General features: G+C 46.1%; 2 protein-coding genes across 3 annotated transcripts in view; one reads left to right on the forward strand and one right to left on the reverse strand.

The window, feature by feature from the left end:
- Positions 1-9,305, forward strand: part of COQ5 (coenzyme Q5, methyltransferase) — a 33,330-nt gene extending 24,025 nt beyond the window's left edge. Inside the window, exons 4-7 of the mRNA XM_008073560.2 lie at positions 1,568-1,674; positions 7,811-7,899; positions 8,489-8,600; positions 8,684-9,305. Of these exons, the coding sequence (XP_008071751.1) occupies positions 1,568-1,674; positions 7,811-7,899; positions 8,489-8,600; positions 8,684-8,785 (410 nt within the window). The 3' untranslated portion in view covers positions 8,786-9,305. The remainder of the gene's footprint in view (positions 1-1,567; positions 1,675-7,810; positions 7,900-8,488; positions 8,601-8,683) is intronic.
- Positions 9,306-10,777: 1,472 nt separating this feature from the next.
- On the reverse strand, positions 10,778-13,248 carry DYNLL1 (dynein light chain LC8-type 1). Of its 2 annotated transcripts, XM_008073562.2 has the most exons (3): positions 13,090-13,248; positions 12,738-12,875; positions 10,778-11,197 (listed from the first exon to the last, which is right to left on the reverse strand). In XM_008073562.2, exons 2-3 carry the CDS (start codon positions 12,867-12,869, stop codon positions 11,060-11,062), a joined length of 270 nt encoding a protein of 89 aa, XP_008071753.1. In that variant the 5' UTR covers positions 12,870-12,875; positions 13,090-13,248; the 3' UTR covers positions 10,778-11,059. The 2 variants fall into 2 exon arrangements, with proteins under 2 accessions (XP_008071753.1, XP_021562381.1); XM_021706706.1 differs by having other exon boundaries at positions 12,738-13,221.
- Positions 13,249-14,253: the final 1,005 nt, after the last annotated feature.

Below are 14,253 nucleotides of genomic sequence, written 5' to 3' on the forward strand. Positions count from 1 at the left end.
CCCGCAGGTTCAAGACCCGCCTGGGCAACTTGGCGAGACCTCATCTCTACAATAAATCAAAAATTAGCCGGGCGTGGTAGTGCACGCCTGTAGTTCTAGCTACTTGGAAGGCTGAGGCAGAAGGATCGCCGGAGCCCAGCAGGTTGAGGCTTAGGTGCAGTCTGGGTGACAGAGTAAGACTCAAACTCAAAAAAAAAAAAAGAACACAAGCTCTGGGATAAAACTACTTGAGTTGTAGTCGATCTGTGTGACATTGCACAAGCAACTTTTTTTTTTTGAATCGGATTCTTACTCTGTCACCCAGACTGGAGTGCAGTGGCATGTTCATGGCCACTGCAGCCTCAATCTGCTGGTCTCAGGCAATCCTTCTGCCTCAGCCTTCCAAGTAGCTGGAACTACAGGCATGCACCACTATACCCAGCTAATTCTTTGATTTATTGTAGAGATGAGGTCTTGTCAAGTTGCCCAGGCTGGTCTCGAACCTGTGGGCTCCCAAAGTGCTGGGATTATAGACGTGAGCCACTGCACCCAGCCTGACTGACTAATTTTAAAGCCAAATCTGAATCCTTATAGGACATAGTTATCCTACTAGGGAGGCCCTGGGCTGTTTTCTGAATTCATTACTTGGCTTGGGGTCTGGACACTTTCTTTTTTTTCTTTTTTCTTTTTGAGTTGGAGTCTCATCTCACTCTGTCACCCAGGCTGGAGTGCAGTGGCATGCTCACCGCCACCACAGTCTCAAGCTGCTGGGCTCAGGTAATCCTTCTGCCTCAGCTTTCTAAGCAGCTGGGACTACAGGTGTGCGCCATTATGCCAGGCTAATTTTTCTTGATTTATTGTAAACAGGGTCTCATCAAGTTGCCAAGGCTGATCTTGAACCCCTGGGCTCAGGCAGTTCTCTTACCTCAGCCTCCCAAAGTGCTGGGATTATAGGCTTGAGCCACCACACCCAGCCTGACACTGATTCTTTATGACCCCAATAGAACCGATGTAACTATGCAAAATTCTGTACTTAGAATAACTCATTTTATATTTCTAATAACTGTGAAGTAGGTGTTATATTGACTCCATTTTACAGATGAAGAAACTGAGACAAAGTAGTTAATTCAAGAATTTACAGCTAAATGGTAAAAATGGTATTAGAACCCAGACAGCGTAACCCTAGGACCTAGCTCTTAAAAACAGTGCTTTGGGCTGGGGGCAGTGACTCAGCCTGTAATCCCAGCAATTTGGGAGGCTGAGGTGGATGATTGGCTGAGCCCAGGGGTTCCAGACCAGCCTGGGCAACTTGGTGAGCCTTCATCTCTAAATAAGGCAAAAAATAAGCCAGTGTGGTAGCGCATACCTGTAGTTCCAGCTGCTTGGAAGGCTGAGGCAGAAGGATCACCTAAGCCCAGCGAGTCGAGACTGCAGTGGCCGTGAGCATGCCACTGCACTCCAGCTAAACGACAGAGTAAGACTCCAACTCAAAACACAAACAAAAACAGTGCTTTTCACGAAATAAATTCACAGGGTTCAGGAAAGAGCTACCCAATCTGAGACCCAGAACTGATTTTTTCTCTTTCAGGACTTGCATGGGTACTGGGAGATGCTGAAGAACTGCCCTTTGATGATGACAAGTTTGATATTTACACCATTGCCTTTGGGATCCGGAATGTCACACACATTGACCGGGTATGAGTGGCTGCATCCTCAGCTTGTGTGACTCTTGGCTATTAATTCTGCTGGAGTAGATCTCCAGTGAATGAGGAAAGAAGGAGAGATTTTATTTTATTTAGAGACAAAGTCTTCCTGTTGCCCAGGTTAGAGTGCAGTGGCACTATCATACCTCACTGCATCCTTGAACTTCTGGGCTCAAGTGATTTTCCCACTATACCAGGCTATTTTTAAAATATTTATTTTTTTAAAAATTTATAGATTAGAAAATATAGTTTATTTAAAAGTAAATTAGAAAAAGAAAGAGGGGCTGAGCTTGGTGGCTCAGCCTGCAATCCTGTGCTTTGGGAGGCCGAGATGAGCGGATTGCCCGAGCCTGCAGGTTCGAGACCTGCCTAGGCAACTTGGCGAGACCTCATCTCTACAATAAATCAAAAATTAGCCTGGCGTGGTAGCACGCGCCTGTAGTTCCAGCTACTTGGAAGGCTGAGGCAGAAGGATCACTGGAGCCCAGCAGGTTGAGGCTGCGGTGGTCAGGAGCGGCCACTGCACTCCAGTCTGGGCGACAGTGAGACTCCAACTCAAAAAAAAAAAAAAGAAAGAAAAAGAAAGAGAAGGGAGAGAGAAGATTCACCTCCCCAAGGTGGAGGAAGGGGCCAAAGCCAGGAAGCATGATGGCAGCTGTAGCTCAAAGAGCACATGGCCATTCCAGGGTCTAGAAAGGCAATAAAAAAAATTTTTTTTTAGTCGGAGTCCCACTCTATCACCCAAGCTAGAGTACAGTGACATGCTCACAGCTACCACAGCCTTGACCCACTGGGCTCAGGTGATCCTTCCGCTTCAGCCTTCCAAGTAACTGGGACCACAGGCACGTGCCACCACATCTGGGTAATTTTTTTTTTTAATTGTACAGACGAGGTCTTGCTGTGTTATTCAGCCTGGTCTTGAACCACTGGGCTCAGACAGTCCTCTCACTTCCACCTCCCAAAGTGCTGGCATGAGCCACTGTGCCTGGCCTTATTTTATTTTATTATTTGTAGAGACTGGACTCTCACTGTATTGCCCAGGCTGGTCTCAAACTCCTGGTCTCAAGCAACCCTCCCACCTCAGTCTCCCAAAGTTCCAGGATTACAGACATGAAACTCTATGTCTACCTAATTTTTTTTTTGAGTTGGAGTCTCACTCCTTCGCCCAGGCTGGAGTGCAGTGGCACATTCACGGCCACCCCAGCGTCGATCTGCTGGGCTCCAGCGATCCTTCCGCCTCAGCCTTCCAGGTAGTTGGAACTACAGACACATGCTACCACACCCAGCTATTTTTTATTTTATTTTATTGTAGAGACTAGGTCTCATCAATTAGCCCAGGCTGGTCTTGAATCTGTGGGCTCAGGCAATCCACTTGCCTTGGCTTCCCAAAGTGCTGGGATTACAGGCTGAGTACTGGGATTACAGGCTGAGTAGTTGGAGTCTCACTCCGTAGCCCAGGCTGGAGTGTAGTGGCACGCTCACAGCCACCCCAGCGTCGACCTGCTGGGCTCCAGTGATACTTCCACCTCAGCCTTCCAAGTAGCCAGAATTACAGGCATGCACTCCCACGCCAGGCTATTTTTTTTTTTATTGTAGAGACCAGGTCTCACCATATTGCCCGGGCTGGTCTCAAACCCATGGGCTCAGGCAATCCACTCACCTCAGCCTTCCAATGTGCTGGGATTACAGGCTAAACCACTGAGCTTGGCCTTTTTTAATCTTTAAAAAAAATTTCTTTTTTTTTTTTTAAGAGCCTAGCAGGCTGGGCATGGTAGCACAAGCCTGTTATCCCAGCACTTTGGGAGGCTGAAGCAAGAGCATTGCCTGAGTCCAGGGGTTTGAGACCAGCCTGGGCAACTTGGTGAAATCTTGTCTCTACAATAAATAAAAAATTAGCTGGGCATGTTAGTGCACGCCTGTAGTTCTGGCTACTTGGAAGGGTGAGATGGAAGGATCGTCAGAGCCCAGCAGGTCAACACTGGGAGTGGCCGTGAGTATGCCACTGCACTCCAGCCTGGGTGATGAGTGAGACTTCAAATAAAAAAAATAAAAATAAAAAAGTGGTAGCACGAGCCTGTAGTTCCGGCTACTTGGAAAGCTGAGGCGGAAGAATCGCCTGAGCCCAGCAGGTCGAGGCTGCGGTGGCCGGGAGCATGCCACCGCCCTCCAGACTGGGTGACAAAGTGAGACTCCAACTCAAAAAAAAAAGCCCAGCACTTGAGTGGAATGACTTTTTGTGTGTATGTATGTGAAAGTAGATGTTTATTACAGAACAATTTTTTCTATTAATTAAATGCTTTAAACAAAAAACCATAATACCATCAACTGACAATGACCTGGTTGCATGCAAATACTTCAGGGTGGAGAGGCAAATTTGTTCTTGACAAATTTTCATATAAATTCTCATGACATTTAATTCCAAAAAATATGTATAAATTGGCTTCACATGATCATTTAAAGTTAAATATAAACACAGGGGCAATTTAAGCATTGGTGTTCATTTATATGAGTTAATTTAAAGTCAGTGACTAGAGAGTTAAATTTTTAAAAACCGTGAAAAGCCAGGCTCGGTGGCTCAGCCTGTAATCCCACGCTTTGGGAGGCTGAGGATGAGTGGATTGCCTGAGCCCGCGGGTTCAAGATCCACCTGGGCAACTTGGCAAGACCTCATCTCTACAATAAATCAAAAAAATTAGCCGGGTGTGGTAGCGCGCGCCTGTAGTTCCAGCTACTTGGAAGGCTTAGGCGGAAGGATCGCCGGAGCCCAGCAGGTCGAGGCTGCAGTGGCCAGGAGCGGCCACTGCACTCCAGTCTGGGCGACTGAGTAAGACTCCAACTCAAAAAATAAAAATAAAAATAAAAAACAAAACAAACAAACCAAAAAAACCATGAGGTCAAAAAATCTTTAGGACGAGAGATACATATATGTATGTTCCTGGCCATATATATATGTACACACACACACACACACACACACACACACACACACACACACACAAACTAGAGATTTTTCCATGTCAGTACATAAGGAGCACTGGTTCCTTTTTAAAATAGCTGAATAAAAAATAAAATAGCTGAATATATTACATGTGTATAGATATTCTGTAATGTAACAAGTCTATTATTATTATTATTATTTGATTTTTTTTTTTTTGAGTTGGAGTCTAACTCTGTCGCTCAGACTGGAGTGCAGCTACTTGGAAGGCTGAGGCAGGAGGATCATTTGAGCCTAGTAGTTTGAGGCTATGCTGGAGTGCAGTAGCATAATCATAATGATCATGACTTATGACAGACTCCACCTACTGGGCTCAGACAATCCTTCCAGCTCAGCATTCTGAGTAGCTGAGACTACAGGCACATACCCCCACGCTTGGCTTATTTTTTTCTTTTTCTTTTTCTTTTTTTTTTTTTCCCCACTAACTGCTTATTTTTTTATTTTTCATAGAGACGAGGTCTCGCTGTGTTCCCCAGACTGGTGTTGAACTCCTAGACCCAAGCAGTCCTCCTGCCACAGCCTCCCATAGTGCTGGGATTACAGGTGTGAGCCACCACGCCTTACTTTGAGTGAGATCTTGTCTTAAAAAAAGAAAATTAGGCTGGGCGCAGTGGCTCATGCCTATAATCCCAGGCAATTTGAGAATTGCCTGAACCCATGGATTTGAGACCAGCCTGGGCAACTTGGTGAGACCTCGTCTCTACAATAAATAAAAAAATTAGCTGAGCATGGTGGTACGCACCTGTAGTTCCAGCTACTTGGAAGACTGAGGCGGAAGGATCACCTGAGCCCAGCAGTTGAGGTTGCGGTGGTCGTGAGCGTGCCATTGCACTCCAGCCTGGGCAACAGAGTAAGACTGCAACTCAAAAAAAAAAAAAAAAAGTATCTGGGATCAGTGGCTCAGCCTGTAATCCCAGCACTTTGGGAGGCCGAAGTGAGTGGATTGCCTGAGCCCGCAGGTTTCAGACCAGCCCGGGCAACTTGGCGAGCCTTCGTCTCTACAATAAATCAAAAAATTAGCTGGGTGTGGCAGTGCATGCCTGTAGTTCCAGCTACTTGGAAGGTTGAGGCTGAAGGGTCGCCTGAGCCCAGCAAGTCAAGGCTGCAGTGGCTGTGAGCTTGCCACTGTACTTCAGCCTGGGCGACGGAGTGAGACTTCAACTAAAAAAAAAAAGAAAAAAAATTAGCTGTGTAGTGGCACACACTTGTAGTCCCAGCTACTTGAGCAGTTGATGCAGGAGAATCACTGGAGCCCAGGAGTTGGAGGCTGCAGTGAGCCGTGAATGTGCCACTGCGCTGCATCCTGGACAATAGAGTGAGACCTTGACTCAAAAAACAAACAGCCAGGCGCTGCGGCTCAAGCCTGTAATCCCAGCACTTTGGGAGGCCCAGGCAAGAGGATTGCCTGAGTACAGGAGTTCGAGACCAGCCTGGGCAGTTTGGCAAGACCTTGTCTCTACTATAAATAAAAAAAATTAGCCGGGCATGATGACGCATTCCTGTAGTTCCAGCTACTTGGAAGGCTGAGGCGAAAGGATCGCCTGAGCCCAGCAGGCTGATGCTGCAGTGGCCGTGTGCATGTCACTACACTCCATTCTGGGTGATAGAGTGAGACTCTGACTCAAAACCAATCAACAAACAAACAAAAAATACATTTATCAACAGACAAAATTATAACAAATTTATCCTATTTTACTTTATTTTTTGAGTTGGAATCTCACTCTGTCACCCTGACTGGAGTACAGTGGCACACTCATGGCCTCCACAGCCTCGATCTGCTGTGCTCAGGTGATCCTTCTACCTCAGCCTTCCAACTAGCTGGATCTACAGGCACATGCTACCATGCCCGGCTTATTTTTTGATTTATTGTAGAAACAAGGTCTCATCAAGTTGCCCAGGCTGGTCTCGAACCCCTGAGCTGCAGCAGTCCTCTCGCTCAGCCTCTCGAAGTGCTGGGATTACAGGCTTGAACCACCACCCCCGGCCACAAATTTAGTTTAAAGATCACTTCATCTCATAAAATAAAGTGTTCAATTAGCTGAGCTGAAAGCGTTGTCTTTACAGATAGAGAAAGGCTGGAGAAAGCAGAGAAGTAAAGAACAAGCAGCATATTAATCCTTTCAAAGCTACTTTTCTTATAAGGGGGAGACAGGGAGACAGGATAATAGAAAAAGTACTGATTTGTTAATATCAGGTTGCTTCAAGCCACCTTCTCTGGATAAGGGTTAAAGCAGAGGGAACTTTGTTATCATGCTGATTGTAGATTTAAACAGGCCTGTTAGAGAAAATAGCTGTATCTCTTTCCTCTGATTTCTCAGTCAACTGACAATTTAGTTTGGGTTTGTGATGGGGAACTTCAGCATGGGTGATTCTATTTTGAATTTTAATCTGGTCTGTTGAGGCCTAGTGCAGAAATTTAGTCCAAAAAATGGCCTTCTATAATTTTTATCTAACACAGTAAATATCCCATATACATGTCATTTCCACAGTAGAAGCATTTCTAAAGATAGATTTCTTTGAAGTAAAATTACTTCATCATTGTGATTTTGATTAGTAATTCTTTTTTTTTTTTTTTTTTTTGAGTCGGAGTCTCACTCTGTCACCCAGATTGGAGTGCAGTGGCCGCTCCCGGCCACTGCAGCCTCGACCTGCTGGGCTCCGGTGATCCTTCCGCCTCAGCCTTCCAAGTAGCTGGAACTACAGACGTGCGCTACCACACCCAGCTAATTTTTGATTTATTGTAGAGATGAGGTCTCATCAAGTTGCCCAGATGGGTCTCGAACCCGCGGGCTCAGGCAATTCACTCACCTCAGCCTCCCAAAGTGCTGGGATTACAGGCTGAGCCACCGAGCCTGGCCTTGATAAGTAATTCTAAACCTGCCTTGCATGGAGTTGTACCAATCTGTAGTCAACTTAGATTACTAACCTTCTCTAGTCACAGGCAGCACAATTCCTACAGCATGTCAGATATGTGAGGTTATTTCTGCTGTTACAGCATCCAGCTGAGAATGAACAAAGGATTTGTGGAACGTGATAACTTTTGTAATGCCTACAGAAGCCAAAGCTGTCTTGGTCTCATGGAATTGAGTGAAGTCTACTGAAGAGCATGTCCTATTTTCCTTGTCTTACTCAGGCACTCCAGGAAGCCCATCGGGTCCTGAAACCAGGAGGACGGTTTCTCTGTCTGGAGTTTAGCCAAGTGAACAATCCCTTCATATCCAGGTTGGCATTGTTAATAGGGCTTTATCTTTGTTGTCTAGCCAAGGGTTTCATATCCCAAAATGGATAGAAAAAAGCCAGTAAGCTATAAGCATGAACTTTATAGTTCAGAGTCCAAGAGTGGTTACACATGTGCCACCTCAGAGGTCAGCCAGTTCTGAATGGCAATATCTAGGCCAGAAGAGAGTCAAATAGGCCTGAGTTGGCCCACCTATATTTTTCGTTTGATTCATATAGTATTTTAAGAAATACGAACTTCAAGGCCCATATTTAAAAACCAGGACATTTTACATACAAATCTGGATTTCTAACTTTACTTGAGAAATCAGATACATGGCTGCCTTGGGTAGGCCCATGTTTCCCACATGTAAGTTAGAGCTGAGTAGTACCTGTCCCTTCTCCACATTTATCATACTTCCTAGCTATACCTCTCCCCACTTCTACTGGTCTTGCACCTGGGCCACTTATTTCAGGTACTTACTTAACCCCCATAACCATTTGAGTTTGTCATCCCAGGCTTATGCTTCTCATTTAAGATAGGGAAGATGAGAGCATGTTCTGATTTTAATCTCTTACATTTTTGTTTGCTTAGGCTGTATGATCTATATAGCTTCCAGGTAATTCCTGTCCTGGGAGAGGTCATTGCAGGAGATTGGAAATCCTATCAATACCTCGTAGAGAGTATCCGAAGGTTCCCATCTCAGGTACAAAACTTCTGTAACTTAAGATGAAGGCCCTAAAGTTGAAATCCAGGCAATCTTGGCTGTATCTTTTCCTTGTGTTTTAGGAAGAGTTCAAGGAGATGATAGAAGATGCAGGTTTTCACAAGGTGACGTACGAAAGTCTGTCATCAGGCATCGTGGCCATTCATTCTGGCTTCAAACTTTAACTCTTTTCCTGCCATGGAGTGTGAATCTTTCATATCCTGTTAAAAGCCTGGAACTGAAGGATAATCTGGCAAATGAGACAGCAGCAGAGTGTCTCCTAAGGATATGTGCCTTGGCTCATGTTGTGAATCAGCCAGTCTCAAAGTAGAAGAAACAAATTTCTGTCACTTTTTTACAGCTTTCATTGGAGCTGCTTCAGGCCTCCCAGCAGTGTATGGTCTGTATTTTTGCTCAGCTCCCGCTAATTTTAATTTCTCTTGGCTGTGGAGCATGTGGTTAAGGTAAAACCAACACTGACATGCAGTTTTGAAGTGTATTTGTAGCTTCTCTGCTGGTGCTGCCTTTCTGAAGGATAATGGATCATTTGAGCCCAATGATGATTTGAACCAGAAAACTTCCTAACTGTACCTGAATCAAACTTTCAGCCTTGGACGGAGTCTGGGGCCAAAACCCAAGGTCCAAGTCAGAGGGCTAACGATCACTACTAGAATTGTGTAATCAGTAAATGTGTTTACAATTTGATGGTACTTGTCATTTTTTTCTTGAAGGAGGTAAGGAAAATACATTTTTTTCATCATTCTTTCAGTTGTACCAAAAGTTACCCTCAGGGTTTGTCATAAAGAAAACCACTCATGAAATCTTAGATGAAAGAATAAATGTACCCGCAAACTCCTTCTTCCATGTCTTATATATAGGGAACTTGACAGAATACATTTGAAGAAAGGGTTTTATAGTGAAAAAAAAAAGTTTTGAAAATATGTAACTTTGCCCAGCTTGGGCAGAGCTCATCTCCTTACTACAGTTCACTGTTTGATGTTAAAACGAGACCATAAATATTCTGAGTGTGGATAAAGCTTAAGGTTTTTAAGGTATCTTGCTAAGAAATTACAAAAATCAATCTGTGACTTAGCTAGCAGTTTAATTGTGGATAACTTAGTTCAGGATTGTTTGAAAGGGCTTCAGATATGCTGCTTCTTGGCCTAGCACAGTGAGGATCATTTATGTACTTTCACTTATAAGATCTTGCCCTCACTATAAAGCTTCTGGATATAGCTAGCTATGTACAACTCTCTGAGAGAACAGCAGCTACGAGCATTTGATAAATGCTTAGAAAAACTTAGCTTACTTTTGTTTTTCAGCCAGCTGGAGCCTATTGGCTTTTGAAATTAGCAGGAAGCAGCAGGCACTAGAAGAAACTTCATAAACCAATAACCGAGTCTTATCTCCATAGCAACATGGTTTTCTCACATCTGAATCAAAAAATAAAAAAGATAACAATTTCCCAACAGTAGATATGGGACGGATCAAATTCAACGCCCAGTGTCTAGTTATGGTCTTTTTTTTTTTTTTAATTTGAAGTCTCACTCTGCCACCCAGGCTGGAATACAGTGGCACACTCAGTCACCATAGCCTCAACCTACTGGGCTCAGGTGATCCCCTTCTGCCTCAGTCTTCCAAGTAGCTGAAATCACAGGCATATGCCACCACACAGGGCTAATTTTTTTTTTTTGAGTTGGTAGTCTCACTCCATCGCCCAGGCTGGCTCTGGCAATCCTTCCACCTCAGCCCTCCAAGTAGCCAGGCTATTTTTTTATTTATTGTAGAGACGAGTTCTCACTATGTTGCTCAGGCTGGTCTCAAACCTCTGAGCTTAGGCAATCCACTCATCTCCACCTCCCAAAGTGGTAGGATTACAGGCTTGAGCCATCGCCCTGCAGTTATATGGTCTTGAATGAGCTTAAGGGTCTGTTGCAGGTATATTTGGAGTAGAGCTAACCCCACTCTCAAACTTTGGCTTTGGAGGCCAAATTTCGGGTGACTTTCAAATAGAAATATAGACAGGCCACTAAAGAAGGAAAGGGGATAGGAAAAAAGATGGGCTAGTCTATTATATTCCACAGGAACTTACTTGTGTAAGTAAAGAATCATCCCCCACCAACTTGGTCACCTGATCAAATGACCCCATTATTTGAACAAATTGTAAGTCACACACATACACATCTGCAACAGATTTATTTTTTAAAGGAATGGATTTTGAGAGGAAAAAATGGGCAGAAGTATGGAATAGAAAATAAATACAAATGTAAGCAGTTCTGCTAATTGTTTTAGAACCACAACAAACTAGTACAGAGAATGCCCTGTACAAAACACAATAAAGGTTCAAAGATCGAGGGTTTCCTTAGCAAGGCTGAAAATTTCAGTCTCTGGTATTTGGAATTTAGGCTGCAGTCCTTGTTTTTGGATGGATCAATGGGTGTGTGGCACAGTCCATGCTTTTAACCAGATTTGAACAGAAGAATGGCCACTTGGCCCAGGTAGAAGTAGATGAAGTGTTTGGTTTCATGTGTCACATAACTACCGAAGTTCCTCCCCACGATGCAATGCCAGGTGGGATTATACTTCTTGTCAAACTCCTAAGAAATAAAAAGAAAACTAGAATTTTAATGATCAGAGTTTGCCTCCTGGCTTACCCAGAGCCTGTAGGGCAGAAAGAAGGAACGTGTTAGCATCTGCAAATTCTTAGAATGAAAGAATGTTCCCCAGCTCCAAGTCGCCTACATAATGCATTAATGCAAACAACTTGCAGGCTGAGCTAAGATGTGAATAATGGGAACTGAGAAGGTCAAAGGCAGTAAAGTCAGTCTCAAAGAGTGTGCTGCTTTGTTATTATGGTAATTACATCTTCATGCCTTCTATAATATCCTTATTCACTGACAGCAGGTGACATCAACAGTAGTAGTTTATCATGTCCCTCTACATAAACAACCTACCCTACTGTATGGGCCATGCACCTACATCCAAAAATGTGATTCAAATGTAGCCCAAAATACCTCGTGTAAACCAATTCTTCATCATGAAGATCTTGACTGCACTCCTGCACCATTGAAACAAGACTTCCAAAAGGACAAAGCTTCCATTAGTATCTTTTACCAAACCCCACTACAGATCAAAATTAAACTTATGGGACACAACACTTAAGCATGCCACTGTTCCTATAAAAAAAAGTGCTCTTAACAGAATCTGGCGTCAGCTGGCCAAATTTTATCTCTAATTGCAACTCAAATAACTCTCATCTCCACATTTATCCCGGCGGTACTAACCTACTCTCTGGTCCACCGGGTCAGCAAGTTGTAGTACGTCTTCCCTATTTCCCCCAACCCAAGGGGCACTGGGGAGTAGAATGCAGGGATGGTGGGGAGAGGCGAAGGTCATCGTCCTCTACAAAATTCTTACAAGTGTCTGTAGCGAGCTGGCCACTTACAGGCGGTGCGAAAACCTCTTTTAAGTCTCTGAACGGGGGTGACGCTCTTACAAGCTACATCCACGCACTGCTACGTTTGTCGAAAAAGGTATGCATTTCGGTTCCATCTCGAGTCTTTCATCTTCTCGTCCTCGATTGGAACCCTCCCACGGCTTAGGCTGCCAGCTTCCTTCCCTTCCAGCAAACGTCGCTCGAGAAGTTGGCAGCCCTGCCAGCTTTCTGCAGACGGCCATTTACCGAGCCCCCACCCCAACCACCACCACCACCCACTTTCCCTCAACTGCCGACCGACTCCCCGCTGGAAGGCTGGCAAGATCTCCCGGCCCGGCTGGAAACACCCACGCAGCTCCCCCCTCCGGAACACCCAGATGGATCCTGGACGCAGGGATCCTACAGAAGGGGAACGGCTGCTCCCGGATCTTAGATACCGTTGCTAGGTGGCGCTTTCCCCCCGCGGAACTGGGTAATAAAAAAAAAAAAAACTTAGCGCGCCGTGGGTCTGGTCTTCTAGGGAGCAACGCAAAATTCATACGCGTCCTTTCCAGAAACCTCCACGCCCGAGCCTCTCAGAGCGCTCCAGGGATGTCAGGCGCTCTGGGGACGCCGGATCGGCGGCAAGGAACTCCCTTCTCCCATCCGGGACTCGCCCCGGCGGCGCGCGAACCGTTCCGACCCCCGCGGCCCGTCCTCACCTTCTTGATATGAGCCGCAATGTCCTTTTCTATGTTGTATTTCTCCAGCGCCTGAGTAGCGCACTCCACCGAGTCCTGTTGCATCTCTTCCGACATGTCTGCATTTTTTATCACGGCCTTTCTGTCACACATGGTCACCTAGGGGGCAAGGCCCGGGGCGAGGGGGTGAGCAGCTAGAATGCGGGCCGCGCCTCCAAAGGCGTCAGCTCTCCACCCCCGGCCCGCGGAACCGGGAACGGCGCCCCCCGCCCCACTTCTCAGAAAGCGCAGACTGGGCCGAGAGCTGAGTCCGGCGGGGGCGAAACCAGGTAGCGAGGCACCCCACCCCCAACGGAGCCCTCGAGTTTCTCACCGTGGAGAACCGGCAGGCTCACCACAACTGTCTGCGGGGGAAGCGCTAGCACAGCTGAGGACGGGTAGGAGACACCGCCGCTACCAAAGCCGTGGCGCATCTAAGCAGCCCCACGCCAGCCGCCGCCGCCTAGAGCCCAGGCCCCGCCCTGCTCCGGCCGGCCCCGCCTCCGTCGCGCGTGCCTATTGGCTTAACGCAGCCCACAGAGTTTTCCCATTGCTCTATGAAGTCAATGGTTCCCTCAGGATTTTTCTCCTGCGTTTTGTTGCAGACCACAATGCACCGCTCGCGGCGTCGGTTGCCCCGGCAATGGGCCTCACGCCGTAAGGCCCACACACCCGAAAGATGGAGCTGAGGCTGGGTCTTAAGGACCACCCAGCTGTCTGGCGGGTGAGAAGGGACCTTCTGCGGAAAACAAGGGAAGTAATTTCAAATTCACCGAAGATGTCCCGGGGTGTGTTCTCTAACGACAATCTTGAGAAGTTGAGCGAGGCGGCGCGCGCTGGCTCACGCCTGTAATCCTAGCACTTTAAGAGGCGGATGCGAGAGGATTGCTTGAGCCCAGGGGTTCGAGACCAGCCCGCGCAAATTGGCGAGACCGCGTCTCTACAATAAATCAAAAAATAAACCGGGCGTGGTAGCGCGCGCCTGTAGTTCTAGCTTGGAAAACTGAGGTGGAAGGATCACCTGAGCCTGGCTCAAAAAATAAAAAAAAGAGTAATGTCTTGGGGGGGGCTGAGAGGGTTGGGAGAGTAGAGTCAGCACTGTCATTTACTAGTTGTTTGAACCTCGTTTTAAAACTATCTGTTAAGGAGAACTAAGTATAAAAAGGAAATCACTTCATAGGTATGTTGGGAGTATTAAATGAACCAATACATGTGAAATTCTCAGTGCACTATGTGGCACATAGTAATTGTTCAATGGAGCTTATCAGTAATCGTCAATTTGTCGGGTACAGTGGCTCACGCCTATAATCCAAGCACTTTAGGAGGCTGAGGTGAGAGGAGTGCCGGAGTCCATGGGTTTGAGACCAGCCTGGGGCAACTTGGCAAGACCTCATCTCTACAATAAATAAAAAAAATTAGCCAGACATGGTGGCGCGTGCCTGTAGTTCCAGCGACTTGGAAGGCTGAGGTGTAAGGATCGCCTGAGCCCAGCAGGTCA

This window comes from Carlito syrichta, unplaced genomic scaffold, assembly GCF_000164805.1.
Source record: "Carlito syrichta isolate Samal-C Ts95f unplaced genomic scaffold, Tarsius_syrichta-2.0.1 Scaffold315943, whole genome shotgun sequence".
Lineage (NCBI taxonomy): Eukaryota > Metazoa > Chordata > Mammalia > Primates > Tarsiidae > Carlito > Carlito syrichta.